Genomic DNA, 22842 nt, shown 5'->3' on the forward strand with positions numbered 1-22842 from the left:
TCAAATTCTGTAAGGTGTTTGGTTATTCTTTAGAGTACTTCCAGTGGAGTGCCTTGAAAGAGATAAAGACTTCAGCAGGCAGAGATTTTGACACGTCTCTGAGAAACTGAACATCAGGAAGAAAGAACTTCAGCCAGTTGTGCCTTTAAAGAAAGAGGGAAAGTTCATCATGTTTGTAGAAATGACTTTGTATGGAATAAAAGAAACTGCTCACAAAGAAGCTACTCAGAGTTTCTGTCAAGGGAAAAGGAGAGATTAATAAACATTCTCCCCTACAAAACATGATGCATGGATTAATTATAAAGTGTAGAAACAATCCAGCTGGGTTTTGATGACAGAATTACAAGGCAGAGCATGGAGTCTGTTGTGACTACCAGGACAGTTTTGTGTTCTAATGCGACATCTTATTTTTGCTCTTCTAAAAGCATATTTGATTATGTATAATAAGAGAATGGTGAGGGATTTTTATTTATTTATTTATTTTTATATTGCATTTCATTATCTCTTTTATTTTTTCTTTTTGCTGTTAAGTTAGTGTTGCACTTCTTGGCAATTGGAGATAAGGGTGGCGTTTTATCCTACGTGGGTTTGGGAGAAGGCTAATGTATTGTGATGACTAAATGCTTTGAAATTGTCTGTTCTCCTACCTAAAACGAGTCATACCAATACATTTTGGAAGAAAATGGTTTTACTGAGACTGAATTGATGGAGGCATGCAAAAATCCCAGATGGATTTAGAAAGAGAAGTTAAGGAATTGTGGTGGTGTAAGCCTTAACTGGGAGTTAAGAGCTCAGATGGGGGCAAGGCTGAGAATCTCTCCCCCGCTCCCCCTTCCTCCCTCCCAACGCGGGGGGGTGGGGGGAAGGAAGGAGCGAATCCACCAAACAATAATTTGGAGTTGGCTTGGAAGTAGAGAGGTAAAGAGTTTTCTCTAAACAGCAACAACAGCAACAATAACTAACTAACTAACTCTATATAAAAACCAATAACAGGTAAGGTTCACAAGGGCAAGGAACAAGGATGGATGGGAGGGGAACAAAGAAGAAGAACACAAAACCAGTCTCTTTCTGAAGAGGCATGAAGGCAGCAGGGAGAAGGATCAGGCCCAACCATGTGGCAGAGGAGCAGGAAGGCAGCTGCAGTATCTCTCATCCAGGAGAGGCAGGAGCCAAAAGGAGGGTTAATGACTCTAATGCCTTCCCTTTTATACCCTAGCTGGGCAGGGAGGGGGGAGTGGAACAGACTCAGTTTCCCAGGGGGAAAACGCCCTGCAGGGAGGGCAAAGCACTCGCAAGCCCTCCAGCCCTTGTTTTCAGGGTGGGTGTTAACCCACCACAGGAATGTAGCACGCCGAAGTTTTTCAGAGTAATAATGTCAGTGTAAATATTTAATCCGAAGAGCTGTGAAAAGAAATAAATGTTTTAATACCAGGCTGCATGTTTCTTGTATTTCAGGCCATAACTTCTGTGCAGAGGGACACAAATGTGGTGAAAACTCAGAGTGCAAAAACGGGAACACAAAAGCTACTTGTGAATGCAAGAACGGTTATCTCTCTGTCCAAGGGGACTCTGCGTATTGTGAAGGTAAGCACAATATTCCAACACCTGTCCCCTTAAACTGGTCTGGAACACAGTATTGCAAACCAGGCCAATGAATGAAATCCATTGCTGAGTGCACTATCATGATGGTGAATGTCACAGAGACCCCTTTTATGCTAATAAATATGGATTGAAGTTTACAAGTGGTGCCGGACTGCTCAAGTCCCTTATCTGTGGGCATATTTCACCTTGGCACGTGCACCTTGGCACACCTTGGTCATGCAGTTATATTACAATTGGTAAACCATTTCCCCCCCCCCCCCCAGACAACAGCAGCTACCTTCTCAAATGTTTTTGTGCAGAGCAATGTTTTTGTAAGATGTATTCATGTAGGAAGTGGGAATTCTGCTGACATTTGTGAGAAAGGTAAGTGTGAAGGTGTGCGGAGGCTTCAATATAGAAATGATGACCTGCAGACCTTCCTGAAGTACTTCTGTGGGCCAAGTGCTTTACTTGAAATGCTTTTCCTGTGATATAGAAGAGAACTATTTCTTAGAATAGTGCAACTGAGGTGCTTCTGTTGATGTATGGTTCCATCACAGGAACAAATACTGTAGGGCATTATTCTCCTTTTTATTTCTCGGTGTTTTCTAGAGCTTGCAGTTATTCATCACTGTGATGGACTTATTAAAACCTAAACTGAGGAATTAGCATATGCCACATTCCTTCCTGCCTTTGCGTTGTGCATTTATTATTATACATTTTTTTAATGCCCTTATGTGTCAGACTATAATATTTAATCTTTTGGCCATTATAGGTGGGGTTTGATTCTGTTTCCACTATTACTGGTGATGGAAGGGAGATGGCATTTTTGACAAGCTGTTAAAGTGCACTGTAAAAATTGGAAGACAGGAGGAAAGAATGAAAAAAGAGACATGCTTGGACTGGGCTTAACCAATCCTGCTCTCATAAAAAGACTTTTTTAGTGTATGTAAGTGAACAGGGCTGCTTTAAATAGCACTTTATGAAGCTGTTCAGTAAATTGCAACCATAAATCTTAGGGCATTTAGTTAGTTCTCTGCAGACAAAATTTTAAGTGATCCTATAGACACGCTTTCAGTGACTGGGAAAACAGATTGCCCACTTCTTCTGAAAGGTAGGCAGCAGATACAATGCATATAGAGAAACTTGCTTTGTGCAAAAAAGTGTGAGAAGCGCTGCTCTACATGTACTGCAAGGGCTTCTGAGAAAAGAGAAGACAGTTAGAAGGCTCTTTATCAGCTGTGATGATACAGAATCAATATTTGTTCTTTATGGCTGGTTTAAATGAAATCAGTGCTTAGTGTTTTTATTTACCTAGGAGCAGACTGTCCCTTTTTTCCCCCTGTATGGAAAAAATGTAAATGACTGAAATAACATTGGAGATGTTTGTAGTGCTTTAGTGGTGGGGAAAAAGAAAGAGCTTTATGAAGAAATTAGTGAGAATTACAACATATTTCGTCTGTGTTGGGTTAAAATTCGGAAGGGAAATCAAATCCCTGACTCTTCTGTGCCTGTGGGGGGATCGTGAGGCGACAGAACAAACACAGCTGCTTTTGCTGCTGAGACCATGGGACAGATGAGAGGCACTTTCTGCATGTTATGAAATTATAAATTGGCTAGATGCAGAGCAGCTCTTAAGACGTAACCTAGAGAAGAAAAAGCCCTTTAGCAAGGGGAGCTCCAGACTGACAATCGATTAGCCAGGAGGTGACTCCTTTCAGCCCTGTGAAGAGCTTCCTTTCACTCCCCACAATGGCTCGCTGCAAAACCTCTTTGTATGCCGCTCTTGCCTCATTTCCCTCATCTGTATGTTTAATCTGCTGAGTAGAATCTTCCCATAGCTGGCTGTCTAATGTTCTCTCCAATGCATAGTGAAGCTGTGATTTAAATAAATCAAAGTCAATAAGGCAGAGGCATGTAGCTGAAGGTACAATTTGTCAGGATGTTTGCACAGTATAATGGAATTTTGGGGGGTGAGTTTTGGATCTCTGTGTGGGTTGTGTAAGAACTAAATGCACAAAACACACAAACAAGCTGCAAACACGCAAACCACTGGTGGAAGCAAGGCAGATACCATTCACAACTGTACTTCTGAATATGTCTTGAGCATTCCTAAGCCTTTGAATTTCAAAGACGTTTAAGATTACTGTTGCCTTTGAGGTGGTGAAGTTAAACTATTTCACACTTCTGATGTCCTGGTATGTCAGATGAGTGCTCCAGATGGTTAACTTGGAGCTTTCTGGATTTTTCAGTTCTTCCAATTTATCTGAAGTGCTAGTGCATGTGAATTCTAATGTGTGGTATTATTTTGCCTTCCCTGTGTTTTCATTGTTGTTTCTGCCTACCTTACTCACGAATTCTGCTGGAATTTATGGCATCATTTTGATCTCGTAAGATCTCTGAAGAATTGTGCTTAAGTCTGCTCTGCCTTTTGAAATGTGTTTGTGTCTTTTAAAATTAACGTTCCATGGTCACATTTGCAGTATGGTTGGGAGAAAAACCAAGATGGAACGAGATGATCTTTAAGGTCCTTTCCAACCCAAACCATTGTATTATTCTGTGAGTTTATGCTGTGTATTTCACAGTGAAGAGCAAAAGCAGGACCCCCTTTTCCCTGACAAATTTCAGTTCTATGTTCTTTATTACCTTCTAGGCTTGAAACATCAGCAGCCCATTTCTACTGCAAGGTTTTTACATAGGTGTAAAAGTGATTATTACATAATTGCTATGGAGCTCTGATTCCTTGTGAGAGCCATTTAGGTCTGAAGTGGGATGTATCTCCCAGTTAGGATAAGTGCATGCCTCTTCTCACTGACAGGAGTGCATGAAACAAGAAAGTAAATATTAACCTTCTGTCCTTCATGCACAGCTATTTATGTCCTCAAGAGCCACCTACTAAAAGTGATGCAGAATCGTACCACAAGATGCCTTGTCATAGAATGGCTTAGGTTGGAAGGGACCTGAGAGGTCACCTACTCCAACCTCCCCACCATAGGCAGGGACACCTCTCAACTAGACTTGGTTGCTCAAGGTCTCACCAGTGTCACCAGAGAATGTTCCTGTTATAATGAGTAAGGAAGGAGCCATTGGGCTTAGAAGAGTAATTTTCTGACTGTATGACTACATTGTAGGGGGTGCTTTTCCTATAGACCTAAGTAGGATGACACTTGGTTTCCAGGATGTCTTCTGGCTGTTGATGTAAAGAGTGTAAACAAGCTGTGTGAGTCTGAGTTTGTCTTTCAGGAGCAGGTAACAATATAAAACTATTTTACAAGAGTATAAATACCAAACCCAGCTTCTCTGGCAGAAGCACCTCACAAGGCAGTGGTTAGGACATGATGTCCCAGGTGAGGCTGTCCTGCCCTTATAGAAGTGGCTGAAGGTTCTGAGCTCAAATATAGCGCTGAGAATTCCTTGTATTGACTTTTGTTTATCCTTCTTTTTTCTCCTTTCCTGGTGAAGTTGCATGGATTAATAGTGACAGGAGAAGATCTGTGAAGAATATATTTCTGTGAGATTAATTCAGGCATGAATTGCCCTGACCCTCAAAGTCACCTTAGTGCTGTTACCTTCAGCTTAAAGAGTTAATGAATTAAATGCCTTAATATTTGAGAAAACTCATCCCATTTTTTTTGTCCTGATAGAATGCTGTAGAACCACTTGTGACTTCCAGTCTGCTGGCAATTTGCTGAGTTTCCACAGCTGATGTTTTTCTTGCTGTTATAAAATAAGTTGGATTTTGTTGATGCTTTTTTCTTTCCCTTCCCTCACCAACCCCCCCCCCCCCCCCCCCCCCCCCCCCTTTCCTCCTCTGTAGTGATTTCATTGCAGCTGTTCTCATTTCAGTGCATTGTGGCTTGGGACATGACATTAACAGTCTGTGATACCCATATAAACCTTCTGTGTGGCAGTGATGTATGACTGAGGTTTTGGATTGTGTCTGCTGACTTGACTTTTGGGTCAGCTTTTAATGATAGTCCTTCTGTTTATTGTACTCTCAGAAAAAAACCAACCCTGCTTCACGAGATATTCTTACTTCCTGCAGTTGTTATTCACTGGATCCTGTAGGAAAGTTCTGTTCTGTGCTTCACATGTGTACACCCATGCATAACTCTACATAGTATGTACATACATCAAAGACTGACCTGAGGTTAAGAAAATGGGACAAATACTGCTCACAAATGACTGTGTGCATTGCAACCACACTGACTGTTTTCCTGCACTGGAGCTGTAGCAGAATGACAGAGGAATCACAGAATGTTAGAGGCTGGAAGGGACCTCAAAAGCTCATCCAGTCCAACCCCCCTGCCAGATCACCTATACCAGGTCACACTGGAACACAGATAGGAACAGATAGGTCTTGAACAGCTCCAGAGAAGGAGACTCCACAAGCCCCCTGGGCAGTTTGTTTCAGTGTTCTGTCACCCTCAAAGACATTTTTTTTCCCCTCATGTTTCCCATGGAACTTCCTACGCCTTAGCTTCCACCTATTGCCCTTTGTCCTGTCATTGGGCATCACACAGCAGAGCCCTGGCTCCATCCTCTTGGCTCTTACTCTGCACATCTTTATAAAACATGAATGAAGTCATCCCTCAGTCTCCTCCTCTCCAAGCTAAAGATCCCAGCTCCTTTGACCTCTCCTCATAAGGAAGATGTTCCACTCCCTTGATCATCTTTGTGGCTGTGTACTGGACTCTCTCTCTACCTACCTCCCTGTCCCTCTTAAACTGAAGGAATGTAGAAATCTCACAGTCAAGATAATCATCTGTGACCCAAAGTCTGCCTCAGTGGCAGTGTTTCAGCTAGATAAAAGTCCTCACATGGAGACTTAAAAAAACCACCCCACCTCACCCACAACAAAACAAGAGAACAACCCCAAGCAAACAAAACCACCCCCCACCCCATCCCCCTTTTTATCAATATGTGGCTTGATGCCAGGTTGGGTTTTTTAGAGGCTCAGTTTTCTTTGCAAGACACTTGCAAAGACTTTTTAGGGCTTCAGGTACCTGAGAGTGTCACTTATAGCCTTCCATTGACGTGTATCATCCTATTTATCAGGGACTCTTCTCTTGGTGATGAAATGCAAACTAATGCATTTGTCCTGCCTACTATTTTCATAGAGGAAGACTTTAATATTAATCTTAACCATTGCTTCAACTCAAATTAATCTTTCATAATGTGATTAGGAACTTGTCAGTCAGTCTTCTGCATTCATGGGCTTATGGGCTTCAATAATGAGACTGCAGTTTCCTTGTACTATGAGCTGCTAGTGGAGGAAACTGAGTTAAAAACAAAGTAGACCTTCTCCCTGCCAAGGAATTGCATAGGTTCATAGGCAGAGATCATAGAATCAACAAAGTTGGAAAAGACCTCAAAGATCATCAAGTCCAACCTGTCACCCAACACCTCATGACTACTAAACCATGGCACTAAGTGCCACATCCAATCCCCTCTTGAACATCTCCAGGGATGGTGAATCCACCACCTCCCTGGGCAGCCACATTCCAATTGCCAACAACTCTTTCTGTGAAGAACTTTCTCCTCACCTGAAGCCTAAACTTCCTCCAGCACAGCTTGAGACTATGTCCTCTTGTTCTGGTGCTAGTTGCCTGAGAGAAGACACCAACCCCCTTCTGGCTACAACCTCCCTTCAGGTAGGTGTAGATAGCAATAAGGTCTCTCCTGAGCCTCCTCTTCTCCAGGCTAAACAACCCCAGCTCCCTCAGCCTCTCCTCACAGGGCTGTGCTCGATGCCCTCTCCCCAGCCTTGTTGCCCTTCTCTGGACATGTTCAAGAGTCTCAATGTCCTTCTTAAACTGAGGGGCCCAGAACTGGACACAGGACTCAAGATGTGGCCTGACTAGTGCTGAGTACAGGGGCAGAATGACTTCCCTGCTCCTGCTGACCACACTATTCCTGATACAGTCTAGGATGCCTTCTTGGCCCCCTGGCACACTGCTGGCTCCATGTTCAACTGGCTGTCAATCAGTACCCCCTAGGTCCCTTTCTGTTTGGCTGCTCTCCAGCCACTCTGACCCTGCTTGCTAGTGGACAGAAGGTTTTCAAATGTAATGTTAGATTTTTTTTTATATACAAAGAAGGTTCAGGAACATGCTGGAAAATTATTTTGCTGCCATATATGGCTTTAGATAAATTAGTTGTGTTACCAAAAGTGCTTTTATATATATATACACCAGTGAATCAGTTTAAATTCATATTCCAACTGCCAAAGCCTGGAAAGTGAAATTATTCTCCATCCCCTGGAGTAACTTGAGTTCTTTTGGTGTAATGTCATGCTGAGATTTATATGAAAATAAATTGTAATTTCTAATGAGATAACCATATGTTTTGGAGTTGTTGTAATAAAGTGTCATAAATAATTATGACTCCTAAGAAATCCAGCCTTGCAACTGTCAGTTCTGACATCAGTAACTTGCATTTGAATAGATTACAATCATTGCCGTTAAAGAAGAAAATACCTCCTCACTCCTTCAGAATGGGCAACAGAAATCCTGCTCTGAGGCTGTTGAGGTTTTTTGTTCACGTGGAGGGACTGACGATTCAGCAATTGCTCTTCTGAATTACACTTGGGTAGAGTTTACTATCTCAGCTACAAAGCTTTGCTCTTTATCTTTTGGTACTGCCAAGGGCAGGCTGATCATTTCTAGTAAAGGATCAAGCAATGGTGGTCTTTAAGTACATTACTGGCGTTCCAATCTTTATTCTCTTCAGCCTCTGAGATCTCTGGGTGTGCTCACGTTGCCGATTTGGGGGCAGGGGCGCATTCACACGTCTCTGAATTTGTGGAGTGGGGGCTGAGTGGGAGCAGAGCTGGAGCAAACTGCTTCTCTTTAGGAACACCTCCCCAGGAGGTGGTCTGGAGTTCGGGTGCCTCAAGCTTCAGTTTCACAGCCTTCCAACCACTTTTTAAAATAGAACTTTAGCTTATTTTTAGATGGGTTAATGAAAAGTCCAGTGACATGTTGTTAGCTACTAATTGCAGCAGAATCTGACTTAAAAGCTGACCACTAGGTGACCCCTGCTGGGTCAGCATCATTATCTTTACAGTATAATGACCCTTACAGCAAATTGTCCCCATTGCATGTTCCGGCACTGAAAGGTGGAGAAATCTGGAAAGGTGGAGAAATCTGTTCAAGAAACGGTGACATGATATGTATGTACTAACTTTTGTGAGCAAAAAAAAACTCCTGCTGTTCTTTATCCATTAAGCCCCTGCATTGATCCTGATATTGCCAAAATCCTTTCTTCAGCCTGTGACACAGCGTAGCCCCCTGTCACATTTCTACTGACATCAGGGAAGAAGAGAAAAATTGGGAAGAGTTTTTAAGTGGAACTGTTGCAGTTTAGACCAGGTAAATGTTTGCACCAAACATTTGGCAGCAAAGCAAATTAGAAAAACTCTGAGTTGTTCCTGTGGTGATGATCAGAACTTTGCTAGTGGTTGAGCTGGACTGTAAACTACTGAGAAATATTTGTGTGTAATGAGGATGTTTTGCTTGGAAGGCACTTAGCAGCACTTCTATACAAGTAGCTAAAAATTGTGTGCTTAGCTCCTCAAACCTAGAGCTTGAGCTTTTGCCTTTGTTTTTAAGTCTGGAGCTGACTAGAAGCATTGAGAAAATGATGTGCATATGTGTATGCATATATGCAGAATGGTGTTTCCCTGTTGCAGAACGAAAGCCTTTAGTTACTCAGGTTCTGACAAAATAGCAACTCTCTCGAGGACCTGTGAAGCTCAAAAGGAGATCGGAATAGAAAACCATCAGAGGTAACACCCAGCCTAATTTTTCTCTTTTTGGGGTGATTCCTGCACTGTTTTTCATTGGGAGGACCAGAGGAATCTTAGATGCTGGTGACTCTCTGTTGTTACCTTTTTGCTGTACTTGGGAATGTGGAATTTTGCTTAGTTGGGTGCCATGAAATGAGAGGAAGATAATCTCTTTTAAATGCTGGTACTTGTAGGCATTTTTCAGCTACTTGAAACAGACTTGTTGTGCAGTTTTGAAGCTCAAGCTCTCTCTCCATTGCTCTTAAAGAATGGCTTTGGAGGGTGTGGAGTCCTTTGTCAAAATGGAAGCTCTCCCAGCGAGTTTATAGATAACCTGTTGGATTGGGCTTGACTGCGACCGCGTGAAAATGCTTGTTGTAAATCATGTCATCTAACTGCCCCAAGGTCTGTGCTGGCAATATACTGGTAGAACAAGAGATCCAATTTGGAGGCTGTCTAGATGTAACTATAAGGTTGTCATGGGAGGGAAGGATGTGCATTTGTCCTACAGCAAGATCTATTACAGACGAAAATGAACACCTCCCATCCCCAGTTCACTAGAGGATGTGTGTGAAGGACTTAGAGGACTCTGATCTCGGTCTGTAGAGCTCTGAGTCCTGAGGTGAAGGATGCAGTGAAGAAAATAATTTTGTTCTGACTCGTATATAATTGTTAGGGATCTTGGGGAAAAATAATAATAAACTCCTCAGGAAGCTGTTTGCAGTGCTGTGGTGTGTCAAGGAGAGATTTTAAAAGACTTTTAAGCAGCTGCAGTTGCTTCTGGCTTACCTGCCACAAAGCTGATAGGGACCCTGCAGGACACAGTGGCCCTGTGCCTGGCCCTGGAGCCACAGCACCATGTCTTGGGAGAAGGTAACAGAGATGAATGTTGCTACAAACCTGTGAAAGTGGAAGGCTACAGCTTGGGGGCACCAGGAAACTTATGATGCCCGAGGTCTGTAATATAGGTCACAAATACAGAAGATGGTGGTGCTTTGAGAAGGACATCCGGTAGATGTTTTGTGTCAAGCTGCACCAGGGGAGGTTTAGGCTGGAGGTTAGGAAGAAATTCTACACAGAGAGAGTGATTGCCCATTGGAATGGGCTGCCCAGGGAGGTGGTGGAGTCAGTCATTGGAGGTGTTTAGGAGGAGACTGGATAGGGTGCTTGGTTGCATGGTTTAGTTGATTAGGTGGTGTTGGATAATACGTTGGACATGATGATCTTGAAGGTCTCTTCCAGTCTGGTCTGGTCTGGTCTATTCTATTCTATTCTATTCTATTCTATTCTATTCTATTCTATTCTATTCTATTCTATTCTATTCTATTCTATTCTATTCTATTCTATTCTATTCTATTCTATTCTATTCTATTCTATATGATTAAAATTACTTTGTGCTTTGCAATATGTGAAGTTAGTTGCAAAAGAAAGGGGGGGGGGGGGAGAAAAATGGCAACAAACTAATAAAACCTTTCCCTTCTCCCCACTACTGAATGAAATTAAGTTTATATTCTTCTGTGCAAAAAAAGACCCCAAACAGCTATATGGAAAAATAATCTGGTTTTTCATAAACATACTTATTTTTGATTATTTTTAATGGAAAATGTGGTGTGTGGTTTTTTTTCCCCCCCTTGGTAACAGCATAACTGCGGGCTGTTGCAGTAAATATTATCTATTACCTTTTTCTTGCTTATGTGAATATATTTAGTTTCCAGTAGATGGAAAGCCAAAATTGGTTCTAAAAGTATAAGAGTCTCTAAGCCTGTGACAAATGTCAGTTTATTCTGGCATTTATTTCCTGCAAGAATTAGGGAGGGTCTTGCTGTTGTGGTTCTGGGGACTCAAACCTAACAATACAGAATAGAATACAGAATACAGAATTAACCAGGTTGGAAAAGACCTTAAAGATGACTTGAGTCCAACCTATCACCCAGCACCAGCTAGTCAACTAAACCATAGCACTGAGTGCCTCATCCAGTCCCTTTTTGAACACTTCCAGTGATGGTGACTCCACCACCTCCCAGGGCAGCACATTCCAATGGGGAATCTCTTTCTGTGAAGAATTTCTTACTAACATGCAGATGAGAAACAAAGCACAAAAGTGAAGAAATAACTGGAAAAGACGTTACTGCTAACCTGGGGCCTCTGCTGTCTATGGTTAACTCTCTGCTTTCCTCCTTAGGATTTCAGCATGCATATTTCGCTTAGGCTGGAGGTTAGGCAGAAGTTCTACACAGAGAGAGTGATTGCCCATTGGAATGGGCTGCCCAGGGAGGTGGTGGAGTCACCATCATTGGAGGTGTTTAGGAGGAGACTTGATAGAGTGCTTGGTGCCATGGGTTAGTTGATTAGGTGGTGTTGGATGATGGGTTGGACGTGGTGATCTCGAAGGTCTCTTCCAACCTGGTTTGTTCTATTCTATTTTTCCCCCAGCATTACTCCTTGTGGCTTTAGCTGGCATTAATTTGGAGTCGAGATGTACACTGATTGTCGAGGATGTGCCTGCATTAAGTGCAATCTGTCCTGAATTTATTAAGAGGCATTTTCCAGATGTAATATGTTTACACGGGCATATGTTTTTCTGCTCACAACTGAAATTGGGACTATTTCCTTTATAGGTTTGTATTAAGTTTTATTTTTCAAGTAATAAATCAATTCCCTGGTTTTTGGTTCTTTTTGTTTGGTTTAGTTTTTCTCAGTGCAATTCACTTATGGCAGCACATTTATAAATTCAGTTAAGGAAAAGAGCAGCATCTTATGTTCTTTTTGTGTTGCATGAGGAACTATATTTGAACTGCAACTAAAAATTGCCCTGTCCTGGTATGAAAAGGAAGCTTTACCTGGGCCTTCAAGGGATGTAGGATTTGCCTTTTCCCTGGTATATATCTGGACAGGTTTCTCTGTGTTGGTTTGCTGTCTGAAGCTGGGATAATAGTGCTAACAAAATCCTTTGTTGTCTTGCTGGAGTATTGTAAGTTTTACTGGATGAAGGCAATTGATAAGAGCCAGCACAATAGTACCACAAAATAGACTTAAGTTACTGTAGAAAAGTAAACAAACTGCTTATAGAGTCAGAAATAAGGAGACTTGACAGGGTGCTTGGTTACATGGGTTAGTTGATTAGGTGGTGTTGGGTGATAGGTTGGACGCGATGATCTTGAAGGTCTCTTCCAACCTGGTCTATTCTATTCTATTCTATTCTGTTCTGTTCTATTCTTACCTTTTTTTGTTCTTTCTCTTCATTTTTATTTGGTAAATGTTATTGACAGCTGAGGGAAGGCATTCTATAAAATATCCCTGTACATATTTAGTTTTTAGAAGGGTAATTCCTCTTAATCTGTGAGATTAATCTGTGAGAGGTGAGGAGAAAGTTCTTCACTGAGAGAGCCATTGGAATGTGCTGCCCAGGGAGGTGGTGGAGTCACCGTCCCCGGAGGTGTTCAAGAGGGGATTGGATGTGGCATTGGTGCCATGGTTTAGTCGTGAGGTCTGTGGTGACAGGTTGGACTTGGTGATCTTTGGGGTCTAGTCCAACCTTGGTGATTCTGTGATTTCTGACAGACAAATCAATTTCATTTAGGCAGGGAATTACCTCTAACAAAGACCTGAAAAGGTGTATTTTTTTTTCCCCTGAGACACTGCTACAGTTTGAAAGGGGAACTTTAACTCAAATCCTGACTGCAAAGACTGAAACTAAAGTTATTCCCATTGAACACAAAAGAAAAAGAATGATAGTTTCTATATAATTCATGGGCTTGCTAATGGGGATATAGACTGGAGGCATAAACAGTTCTTTTTCTCTTTTGTTCTTCTGTCTCTTCTGCTTGCAGCCTCTCTCTCTCCATGGGTAGTATCTCTGTTTTGACTCTGTGAGGTAAAAGGAAGGAGGGGAGGGAGTGGGGGGAGATGAATGGTCCAGTCCCTCTGGATCCATCTAAGGGGAGGATCTGAGGAGTTTCTGTGTGGTTTATAAATTGTAAATACATCTCTATCTATCTAGATATATAGCTTATATTGTGTATTTTGTGTACATATCCATTGCATTTCTTATTTGCTTTAGCTTTTAGTTTGCTTGTAAATAGAGCTTCATTTGCTTCCATCCCAAACTGAGCTGGTCTGAGCAATTTATTCTGGGGGTAGTTTCTCCAAATCAGTTGGGGAGTGTGTGTGTGTGTGTGTGTGTGTGGTAATTTCAACCCACCACAGACATCTGCTTCTGTTTCGTTATCGGCCTCTTTGGACCTGAATGATTTTGGAGGCTGGAAAAAAGTTAGAAGGAGTCCTTGATTCAACTAACTGAAATCAGTACAGAAGTCTGTTACAGCATCTGCATCTGATATTGATGGCAGTTTCCTATTGATTTGTTGACTTTTACAGTATTTTTTTTAGTAGTCAATTTTCTTTTTTCCTTGTCTGTTCTTCATATCTCTAAAGGTTAAATTTCAAAATAACCTTTGGGTGCCCTAGAAATTTTTTTTCCCCTCTTTCTGTTCTTCTGAGAACTTTATTTTATGTTCTTTCTTTCATTTCTAGGTTAAACACCTCAGTTTTGCTTTTTACTATTGGTAGTTTCAGATTAATTGCATTGTATGAAACTCTTTTAATCTTCCCCCCCCCCCCCCTTTTAATTTTATTGGTTCTGTGGAAGTTGTTGCTGTGGTTATATCTTGTCCTGAAGTCCCTCCCTCCCTGTGTGTGCCTCATACCAGTTGTTCCTGCAGGGATCACTGTGCTTCAGTAGCAGAAAATGATTTTCCTCTCTTCTTAAAGGCTTAATAAACTGCTTGAAAATGGTTAGGATGAAATTGGCAGTGCAGACTCCTTTCTGTCTCTCATCTTCCTTAGGATTGTTTACTTGTCTTCATTTTCATTGTTTTGTTTCCCTAGTTCTTATGACTCATATTTTCCCTTCAAGCTTTCACCAGAGGATGTTTCTGTACCTATTGGTAGCTATTAGTGCTGAGATAATTATATGAACACACAGTAGCAACTTCAGCCGTGAATGCCAGCTAATGTCAGCCCAGAGACATGATGTGCTTTGGAAGGAGAAAAGATCTAATCTGCAAAGAGTTTGCACTGAGAAATTACTGGTTGCCTCAGGGCTGGCTCTAGGCATAAGGAGAGCAGGTGTCTTCCTGGGGCAGGAGGTCTCCATCATAGCAGGCTGGCCACCATCTGCTTGCTCTCTGCTTTCTGTGTGTCGCAGCCCAAGACACAGGGTTTAGCGGTGCTCCTTCTGCTGTTGTCCAAGGGAGAGATTATGAAGTAGTGCCTGTCCTCATAGTGATGTTCAAGAAGTTGCTGTTGCCATTGCCTCTTTTTCTCAGGAGCAGATCACTCAGATCTTTTATTTCTTTACTTTCCATTCCCCCATCCAAAAAGGCAGTAAAATTCAGTTTTGTGTGGAGCTGACTCAGCTCTTCATGCTGTCGTGGCTAGGCTGCTATTTGTCTTATGTGGGATGCCATGGCAGCCTGAAATTGTTGCAGTTGCATTCCTGTTTGCAGGAGTAGGAACAATCCTGATTATTTTCTCTCCATGGAGCTCTCTCCTCCTTAACACTGGAATTTGGGCATTGTTTTCCACTGTGAGTTTCTTAGGCAAAAAGAATTTTGCAGTGCTTACATGGACTTGAATTGTAACTTCACTGGCAAAATGGAAAATTAGGCAAGCATATGGGAGTATTAAGATCATTGGTAGCTATTAGAATCTGTGTAGCCAACAATTAGACTGATTCAGACTCTAGCCTTAGAGATGCCAGGTTCATGCATGCGAATTGCTTTTCACTTAAGCACTCTGTTCCAGTGCAATTACAATGTCTGTTTAAGAAACCACTACGGTGGTAATGAAAAGTGTCCTCTGTATGGCACAGGTGGCATCAGCCTTTGAGGGTCAGGCTTTCTACTCTGTTCTGGCTTGCTTTAACCTGTTACTCCTTGGGTGACTTGATTTGCATTTTGGCTCTCAATCTAGCCAACTGAATTGGTGCTATCATGGAAAGGTCAGCAGCAACCTGTGAACAGAACACAAAGCACAATTTCCAGTCTTTCTTTTCTATGAGAATCCATTCAGAGCCTGGCACTGCCACTCTGTGTGGCACATTCATCGCGTCATTTTTTCCCTGTACAAACAGTAATATCAAATCTGGCTAAAACATGACCCTCCTTTGTGGCTGGTAGGGCAGTTGATGCTTGACAACCCAACAGCTGCCGTGCACCAGCATAGCTTTTAGTAATTAGCACCTTGCTGGTTTTGCTGTCAGCGCTATCCTACCTACCAGGCTACAAAACATTGGCTCTTACAAAGGCTCACAGCTTTTGCCACACACTGTTTTGCTTGCCAGGAGGGCTTGGGTTTGTGTGGTGGGTGCACAAAGAAAGCAACGACAGTCTGCGTGCTAACAGCTTCTGTCAGGTGTTTCTTGCCTAGTATTGGCATTATTGGATATTCATTAATGGGCAGCAGATGATGAATGTGGAGGTGGAGAGAACCATCCTCTCTCATTAAGCATTTGGGAACAAATGAATTTCAGTTTTAGGTGAGTAGAATTCTTTCAGGGCTTTTTTTTTGGTGTGTTTTTCTTACTTAACACAATATAAATATCTGGAGCTCAGTTACACCTGTTTTGCAACGCACATAAATCTTGAAATGCCCTAATGAGGAACATGGAAAAGAGAACAGTGTCTTGGACTGCATGGGAATCTAATCAATATGAATTCCCCTGAGCTGTATCTGTTTTGTGCTAGGGTGCCATTGATTTTGCAAGCATATTACTGTTAGCCATAATATCCTTTGAATATAAATCTTTCCCTGGTAGTTTTTGCTGTATTTTAATTAATTCCAAAGCCACCAACTTGAGAACTCTTCCTATTACTAAACCAGAGACATTCTTCCTTAATCTGACCCCTGTGAAATGGGGAGGGCATGTTCAGTTCTCAAGATGCTGAGAAGACCTGAGGCAGCCAGGAAGTACCAAAAAAACCCACAACCCAACCAAACCACTAAGCCAGAAATCTTCAGGGAAAAGCAACCCCTTTGTAGTAGAGATTTTTCTTGCTTTTAACTTGTGCAAGTTTCTTTTACAGTTGATAACTTCCTATCCTTCACAAGAAAAGCTTGAAGGAGCTTGATGTGGTCCTTGTGGTGCTGGAGAGTTGGGATGTGGGCATGAGACTCTCATTCTGGTTTAAGGGTACAGGGGGCATGAGCTACCTATTCCCTTCTCAGTTCAATTAGTTGAAAAAAAAGTGTCACAGTATCACAGTATCACTTAGGTTGGAAAGGACCTCAAGGATCATCGAGTCCAACCTATCAACACAGACCTCATGACTAGACCATGGCACCAAGTGCCACGTCCAATCTCCTCTTGAACGCCTCCAGGGATGGTGACTCAACCACCTCCCTGGGCAGCCCGTTCCAATGACGAATGCCGAATGACTCGCTCAGTGAAGAACTTTCTCCTCACCTCGAGTCTAAACCTCCCCTGGTGCAGCTTGAGACTGTGTCCCCTTGTTCTGGTGCTGGTTGCCTGGTGTTTGAATCTAGAACCTGATTGATTGGTGCAATTTCTTTGACCTAAGTCTTGGAAAAGAATGTGACTGAAGAGGTGATACTGATGGGTTTTTTTTTTTTGGTTGTGACATAAAAATAGGTATCCAACAAGTAGCATAAAAGCTGTGCTGTTATTCCTTGAAATATTTGTATAGCAGTAGGAGGTATTTTGGCCTGGAGATAGAAAGGGCTGTCTCATCTGTTAAACTGTTTGGAGCTACAGGGGATAAACTGAGTGAGGGCTTTCTGAATTGCAGCAGCAGCAGCAGCTGCTGCTGTTCTGTGATGTTCCTGATCGGGGATGCATTTAAAGCCTGGGGGAATATTGTTTGGATGCGTGGCAGTTGTATGTCTTCCCATAGGTCAGTTTTATGTAGTGGGGCAGAGCAGACTGTTGCTTGGCTAAGCAGAGGAAATATACTTGAGAAAATGGAAAACAGGATGGGTTTTTTTTCTTTTGCAGTTGTTTAACCAACAGCAGGACTGAACTGCTGTGTGATGCTTGGCTGAATTAGAGGAGTAATGTAATGTTATGATAAGTGTAGAGAGAGGAAATAGCCTCTATACATGAATGTAATTATATATTATTAACTGAACCTGAATCAGTGTGCTTGTGGTGTGCCACTGTAGTTCCACTGTGTTGCTTTTTGCTAGTTTTAGAGTTAGCTTTTCTTAAGAGATGCCATTGCAGTTTTAGCATAACCACAGGATGCCACTCTCAGTGTATAACCATTGAGGCTGGCTTGAATGGCACGTGAATAATGAGCTGTAAGCATGAGGATGAATGCTCGTGTGAGGTCAGGTCACCCTGTTCTTCAGTTTGTGTGCTGTGCATTGCCATTCAGTGACTACAGATAGCTCAGGCTGTTTCATGTGTTTCCCTCCACCTCCTTCCCCCCACAAACGAATGAGTGATGGGTACTCGTTGTCACTTTGCTGTGATGAGGAGCAATTCTGGAGGATATGAATAAAATGTGAAGGTTGTGAAGGTACCAGCAAGAGTGTTCTAAGCTTTGATTATGTGAGGTGCTTAGTTATGGAAGGAAGCATCGTCCATAGCTGCATGCACACTCATACATATTTATACACCAGGGTGTTTTAGATGTTAGCTATGTCTGTACCTTTAGGCTGTTGTTTCCTCTGTTGTAATCATGTTGCAATAATTAAAACACCAGAGAAGCAAACAAACCAAACCTCGGTTTAGTGTAATGGAGCTTATGATGCCTAACAGACAGAAGTAATTAATTTTTGCATTTAAAGTGTACAACAGGAATGCTGTCAGAATTGTGCAGCAGCCAAACTGTGTGGCAAGGAGGACTAAGTACACTTGAACTGCATGCAACTTACTGACACACGGCACATTTGGATTTTCTTGGTCCTTTCCAGTGTTTTGCTGTACTTAGAGGCTGCAGTTGTCACATCTGAACAAAGCCTGGTTACTCTCCAGCTGCCTTCGTTGCATTCTTGGCCTGTATCAGGGATAGTGTGGCCAGCAGGAGCAGGGAGGTCATTCTGCCCTGTACTCAGCACTGGTTGGGCCACACCTTGAGTCCTGTGTCCAGTTCTGGGCCCCTCAGTTGAGGAAAGATGTTGAGTTGCTGGAATGTGTCCAGAGAAGGGCAATAAAGCTGGGGAGGGATCTGGAGCACAGCCCTGTGAGGAGAGGCTGAGGGAGCTGGGGTTGCGGAGCCTGGAGAAGAGGAGGCAGCCAGCACCAGAACAAGAGGACACAGTCTCAAGCTGCACCAGGGGAAGTTTAGGATGGATGTTAGCAATAAATTCTTCACAGAAAGAGATTGCCCATTGGAATGTGCTGCCCAGGGAGGTGGTGGAGTCACCATCACTGGAGGTGTTTAAGAAGAGACTGGATGAGGCACTCAGCACCATGGTTTAGTTGATTAGCTGGTGCTGGGTGATAGGTTGGACTTGGTGATCTTGGAGGTCTTTTCCAACCTAGTTTATTCTGTATTCTGTATTGTTTACTAAACTTTCCTTTCCTGCAAATGGTAATTTCCCTTTCAAAGTCATGCTTTTTCCTACCTGTCCTATCAAACCTTTGATGCAAACCCCAGGCTGTCACTGTGTGACTGACTTGTTTTTTTTGGACAGGTTAACCATGTAGACTCTCTGTAATTTTTCACATTTTTAACAGACTGCTTGATTTTAGCTGAGATTTCTGAGGGCTTTGCCTTGTCCTGTGCTCACATTCATTTTCTCTGAAGCTTAGGCCAGCAGTTTTAGTCACTAGCCCCAGAACTAGAAGTGAATAGCTAAACATTCTGCTGTTTACTATGCTGGCTTTGCTGTCTCTCTAGGTGAGAGCTGAGCTATTTTCAAGTGCTTTAAGCAGGATGCAGATGCTTTCCTAAGCCTTTCTTTTATCACTCTTTTTCTTCCATTGTCTGTGCATTGACATTCTTTTTCTAATGTCTTATTTTTCAAAGTTGCTGAAAAGGCTTCCTAGCCTCTCCATGGGCTCCTTAAATTCCACTTCTAGTGGAACTAGAGCTCAGTATGGCCCCACAAAAACAGGAGCTGATTACTGGGGCCCAGCATTGTTGTGTTGCAGCAGTTCTCTACATGCTGGATCCCCGGAACTCGTCTCCCAGGGTACCTGGAGTCAGCTCCCCAAAAGGCAGTAACCATACAGGGACTTGCCAATTGCCACAGGGATAGGAACAGTGCTCACCACCAACAGATGCAAAAGTCCTGTTTCTGCTGTTTGCAAAGCAGATGAAAAAGTGCAGTACACGCAGAATACATGACACATGCTCACAAAAGAAAACTACACTTAGAAGCATAAATGGCCACTGCAGACATGGTTATTTTCCTAGTGACAAAAACTTAAGCACTCCATGAGCTATTGGATGTGATTAAAAACAACCCAGTGTGACTGTTTTGAATCAGTAAGGCAGACTTGGATCAAGATGTCTAAGGTGTATTGTGGCACTTCAAGTGACAGCTGTCTGCACATCTCAGGTGACAGCCTGGGTTCTAGAATGTTAGTGTGAGTGAACTTGGAAGTCACACAGGGCACTGCTTTTTAAGGTCAGCAAATGAGATTTTTGTGGGAATGCAATATGTAGCAAGCATCACAGAATGTTAGGGGTTGGAAGGGACCTCAAAAGATCATCCAGTCCAGCCCTGCTGCCAGAGCGGGATCACCTAGAGCAGGTCACACAGGACAGTGTCCAGATGGGTTTTGAATGTCTCCAGAGAAGGAAAGTCTGTTATTAATATTGTAACAGTTCTTCTCTGCTTACACTTCATTGATGTGGCTGTTGGAGTGAAGTCTTTCTCAGGTTTTGTGTTTTTTCTCTTGCCATCAGTGTGTTGTTCTGGTGTTTTGAAACATGCAGATCTGGATTGTTCTAAAAAAAAAAAAACCCAAAGAACTTATGAATTTCTGGTTTTGTTTTAAGAATCCTCAGCTGAGCAATCCCTCTGCTTTTGTTTCTCCAGGGGATGAAAGGGCTTGCTCACTTAGGACCAAAGGTTTTGTATCCAGTAAAAGCCATAGTGTAATCAAATAAGAATCTGCTGTCTGAGGAGGGGAAAAGAGTTGAGTTTGTCTGGTGTACAATAGTGCACCAGCATGAGATGAAAACGAGTGCAGCATAAAGAAAATACACAGTTGTTATGTGGGGGACCAGCTGACATGGTCCTTTCCCCTTGCCTTGGTAAGTGCTTTGCCCATTGGCCTTACAAGGGGAATTTCACTCTCTCCTGATGAATCTTTTTATGGTCAAACGTAAACCAGTGTGAACTTCACCTGCAGATGAGTTTGCTGTGGCTGTTAGGATGATGGCCAGGGAAGTGGCAGAGTGAATCCTCTAAAGTGGAGGAGTGACCTGGATGCTCAATGTGTCTGAGCACATTTAATGGTTGGGCTGCTGCACAAAGGGAAGAAACTGCTTCTTTCTCCTCTCTATTGGACAAAGAAGGGAGAAAAAAGGAGAAAAAGAAACAAAAAGGAGGAGAGGGGGAGGGGAAAGAAAAAAATAAAGGTTGTCACCTTTTGAGAGAGAGAGAGAGGATCAGTCCCTGAAGATACTTCAGCTCTTAATCTTCAATTTAAATCCTTAAATTCGCTTGACTTTAATGGGTGATTTAAGTGCTTAAGTAGGAATTAGGAGCCTACACACTTCATCCCATTGTGCCCATAGGAAAATGTGAGGTGGAGGTAAGTGGCTCCCTGTCAAATGGAGTGAGGCCCCTAAGCCTGGAGGAGTGATGGGATTTGAGCTAAACCCTTGCCATTTTGTTTGGATTTTTTGGTGTCAACTAACATGGGCTGCTTGCTGCTCAGAAGGGCACACCGATGTGAAATGCTCTGCTTTTATACACAGACCCTGGGTATCTGCCTCGGGGTTAGAGATTTTGGGGCAGGAACCAGACACCCATACATCTTGGGGAGCTACTAACACCTCTAAAATAGCAGTGTAGACCCATGCATTTATTGTCTCTACCTCTATGTTACTTGACTAGACTAAAGAAGTTTTAATAATTGGAAAGATTGTGTGCATATTAGTAGCATATTACTAAGGACTAAATACTTGCAATAATTACTTCAAGATAGTACAATGTAGCACTCATCTTGTCCAGCTCAGCCCAAAGAACAAAAAGTGGGTACTGATGAGTAAGTGGCAACATCTTTAAAGATGAGGAAACTAAGACCAAACCAAGGTAAGTTGTCTACTGGTCACTCAACCCAGCAGAAAGGTTTTTAGAATAGAATAGAATTAACCAGGTTGGAAGAGACTTTCGAGATCATCAAGTCCAACCTATCATCCAACACTATCTAATCAACTAAACCATGGCACCAAGTGCCTCATCCAGTCTCCTCCTGAACACCTCCAGTGATGGTGACTCCACCACCTCCCTGGGCAGCACATTCCAATGGCCAATATCTCCTTCTGTGAAGAACACAGAAGAGACCAACCCCCACCTGGCTACAATTTCCTTTCAGGTAGTTGTAGAGAGCAAGAAGATCTCCCCTGAGCCTCTTCTCCTCCAGGCTAAGCATAGGAACAGCTGCTTTCTGTGTGCACATTTTAACCCCCCATGGACTGCTGTCCTTAATCTCTGGGTGAGAGTGAAGTCTCACCCAGAAAGAAAATGCTAAATCCAGTGACAGAAAACTAAAAAATGATGGGTGTCCTGACATTTCTTACCTGAAAAGATGATGTCTTTGTTACCTGCCTTGATCATATGGATTGATGAGCATTCTGAATGTTGATATCAGAACCAGCCTACAACAGCTTGGAGAGGAGGAGGCTCAGGGGAGACCTTATTGCTCTTTACAACTACCTGAAGTGAGGTTGCAGCCAGGTGGAAGTTGGTTTCTTCTCCCGGGCAACCAGCTCCAGAACAAGAGGACACAGTCTCAAGCTGTGCTAGGGGAGGTTTAGGCTGGATGTTAGGAAGAAATTCTTCATAGAGAGAGAGATTGCCCATTGGAATGTGCTGCCTGGGGTGGTGGTGAAGTCACCATCAGTGGAGTTGTTTAGGAGGAGACTTGATAGGTTGCATGGTTTAGTTGATCAGATGGTGTTGGATGATGGATTGGACGCAATGATCTGGAAGGTCTCTTTCAACCTTTTCTGGTCTATTCTTCCATTCCATTCCATTCCATTCCATTCCATTCCATTCCATTCCATTCCATTCCATTCCATTCCATTCCATTCCATTCCATTCCATAAACTTCATGCTGAAACAGAAGACACAGCAATGTGGTGTTACGCTGGAAAGAAAGACTCTTAATTTCAGACTTCTATAATATTCAGCTGGGTGATGGCTAATGGCGTCAGTTGCTGTCTTCATTAAAGGCTGAGGAACTTTATAGCCTAACTGGAAAAAAAATAAAAATAAATCCAAAAGTAAAATTGAAAATTGTTTGGCTCAGAGTGTTTATAAGCTGG

At 42.6% G+C, this 22842-nt stretch overlaps 1 protein-coding gene across 1 annotated transcript in view; it reads left to right on the forward strand.

Annotated features, from left to right (window-relative positions):
• Nucleotides 1–22842, forward strand: part of NELL1 (neural EGFL like 1) — a 360979-nt gene that overhangs the window by 116275 nt on the left and 221862 nt on the right. The window contains 1 exon segment of the mRNA XM_068147804.1: nt 1456–1584. Coding sequence (XP_068003905.1) covers nt 1456–1584 — 129 coding nt within the window.

The sequence above is a fragment of the Melanerpes formicivorus genome, unplaced genomic scaffold, assembly GCF_026170545.1.
Source record: "Melanerpes formicivorus ecotype bairdi unplaced genomic scaffold, bMelFor1.0.p_v2 SCAF_16, whole genome shotgun sequence".
Lineage (NCBI taxonomy): Eukaryota > Metazoa > Chordata > Aves > Piciformes > Picidae > Melanerpes > Melanerpes formicivorus.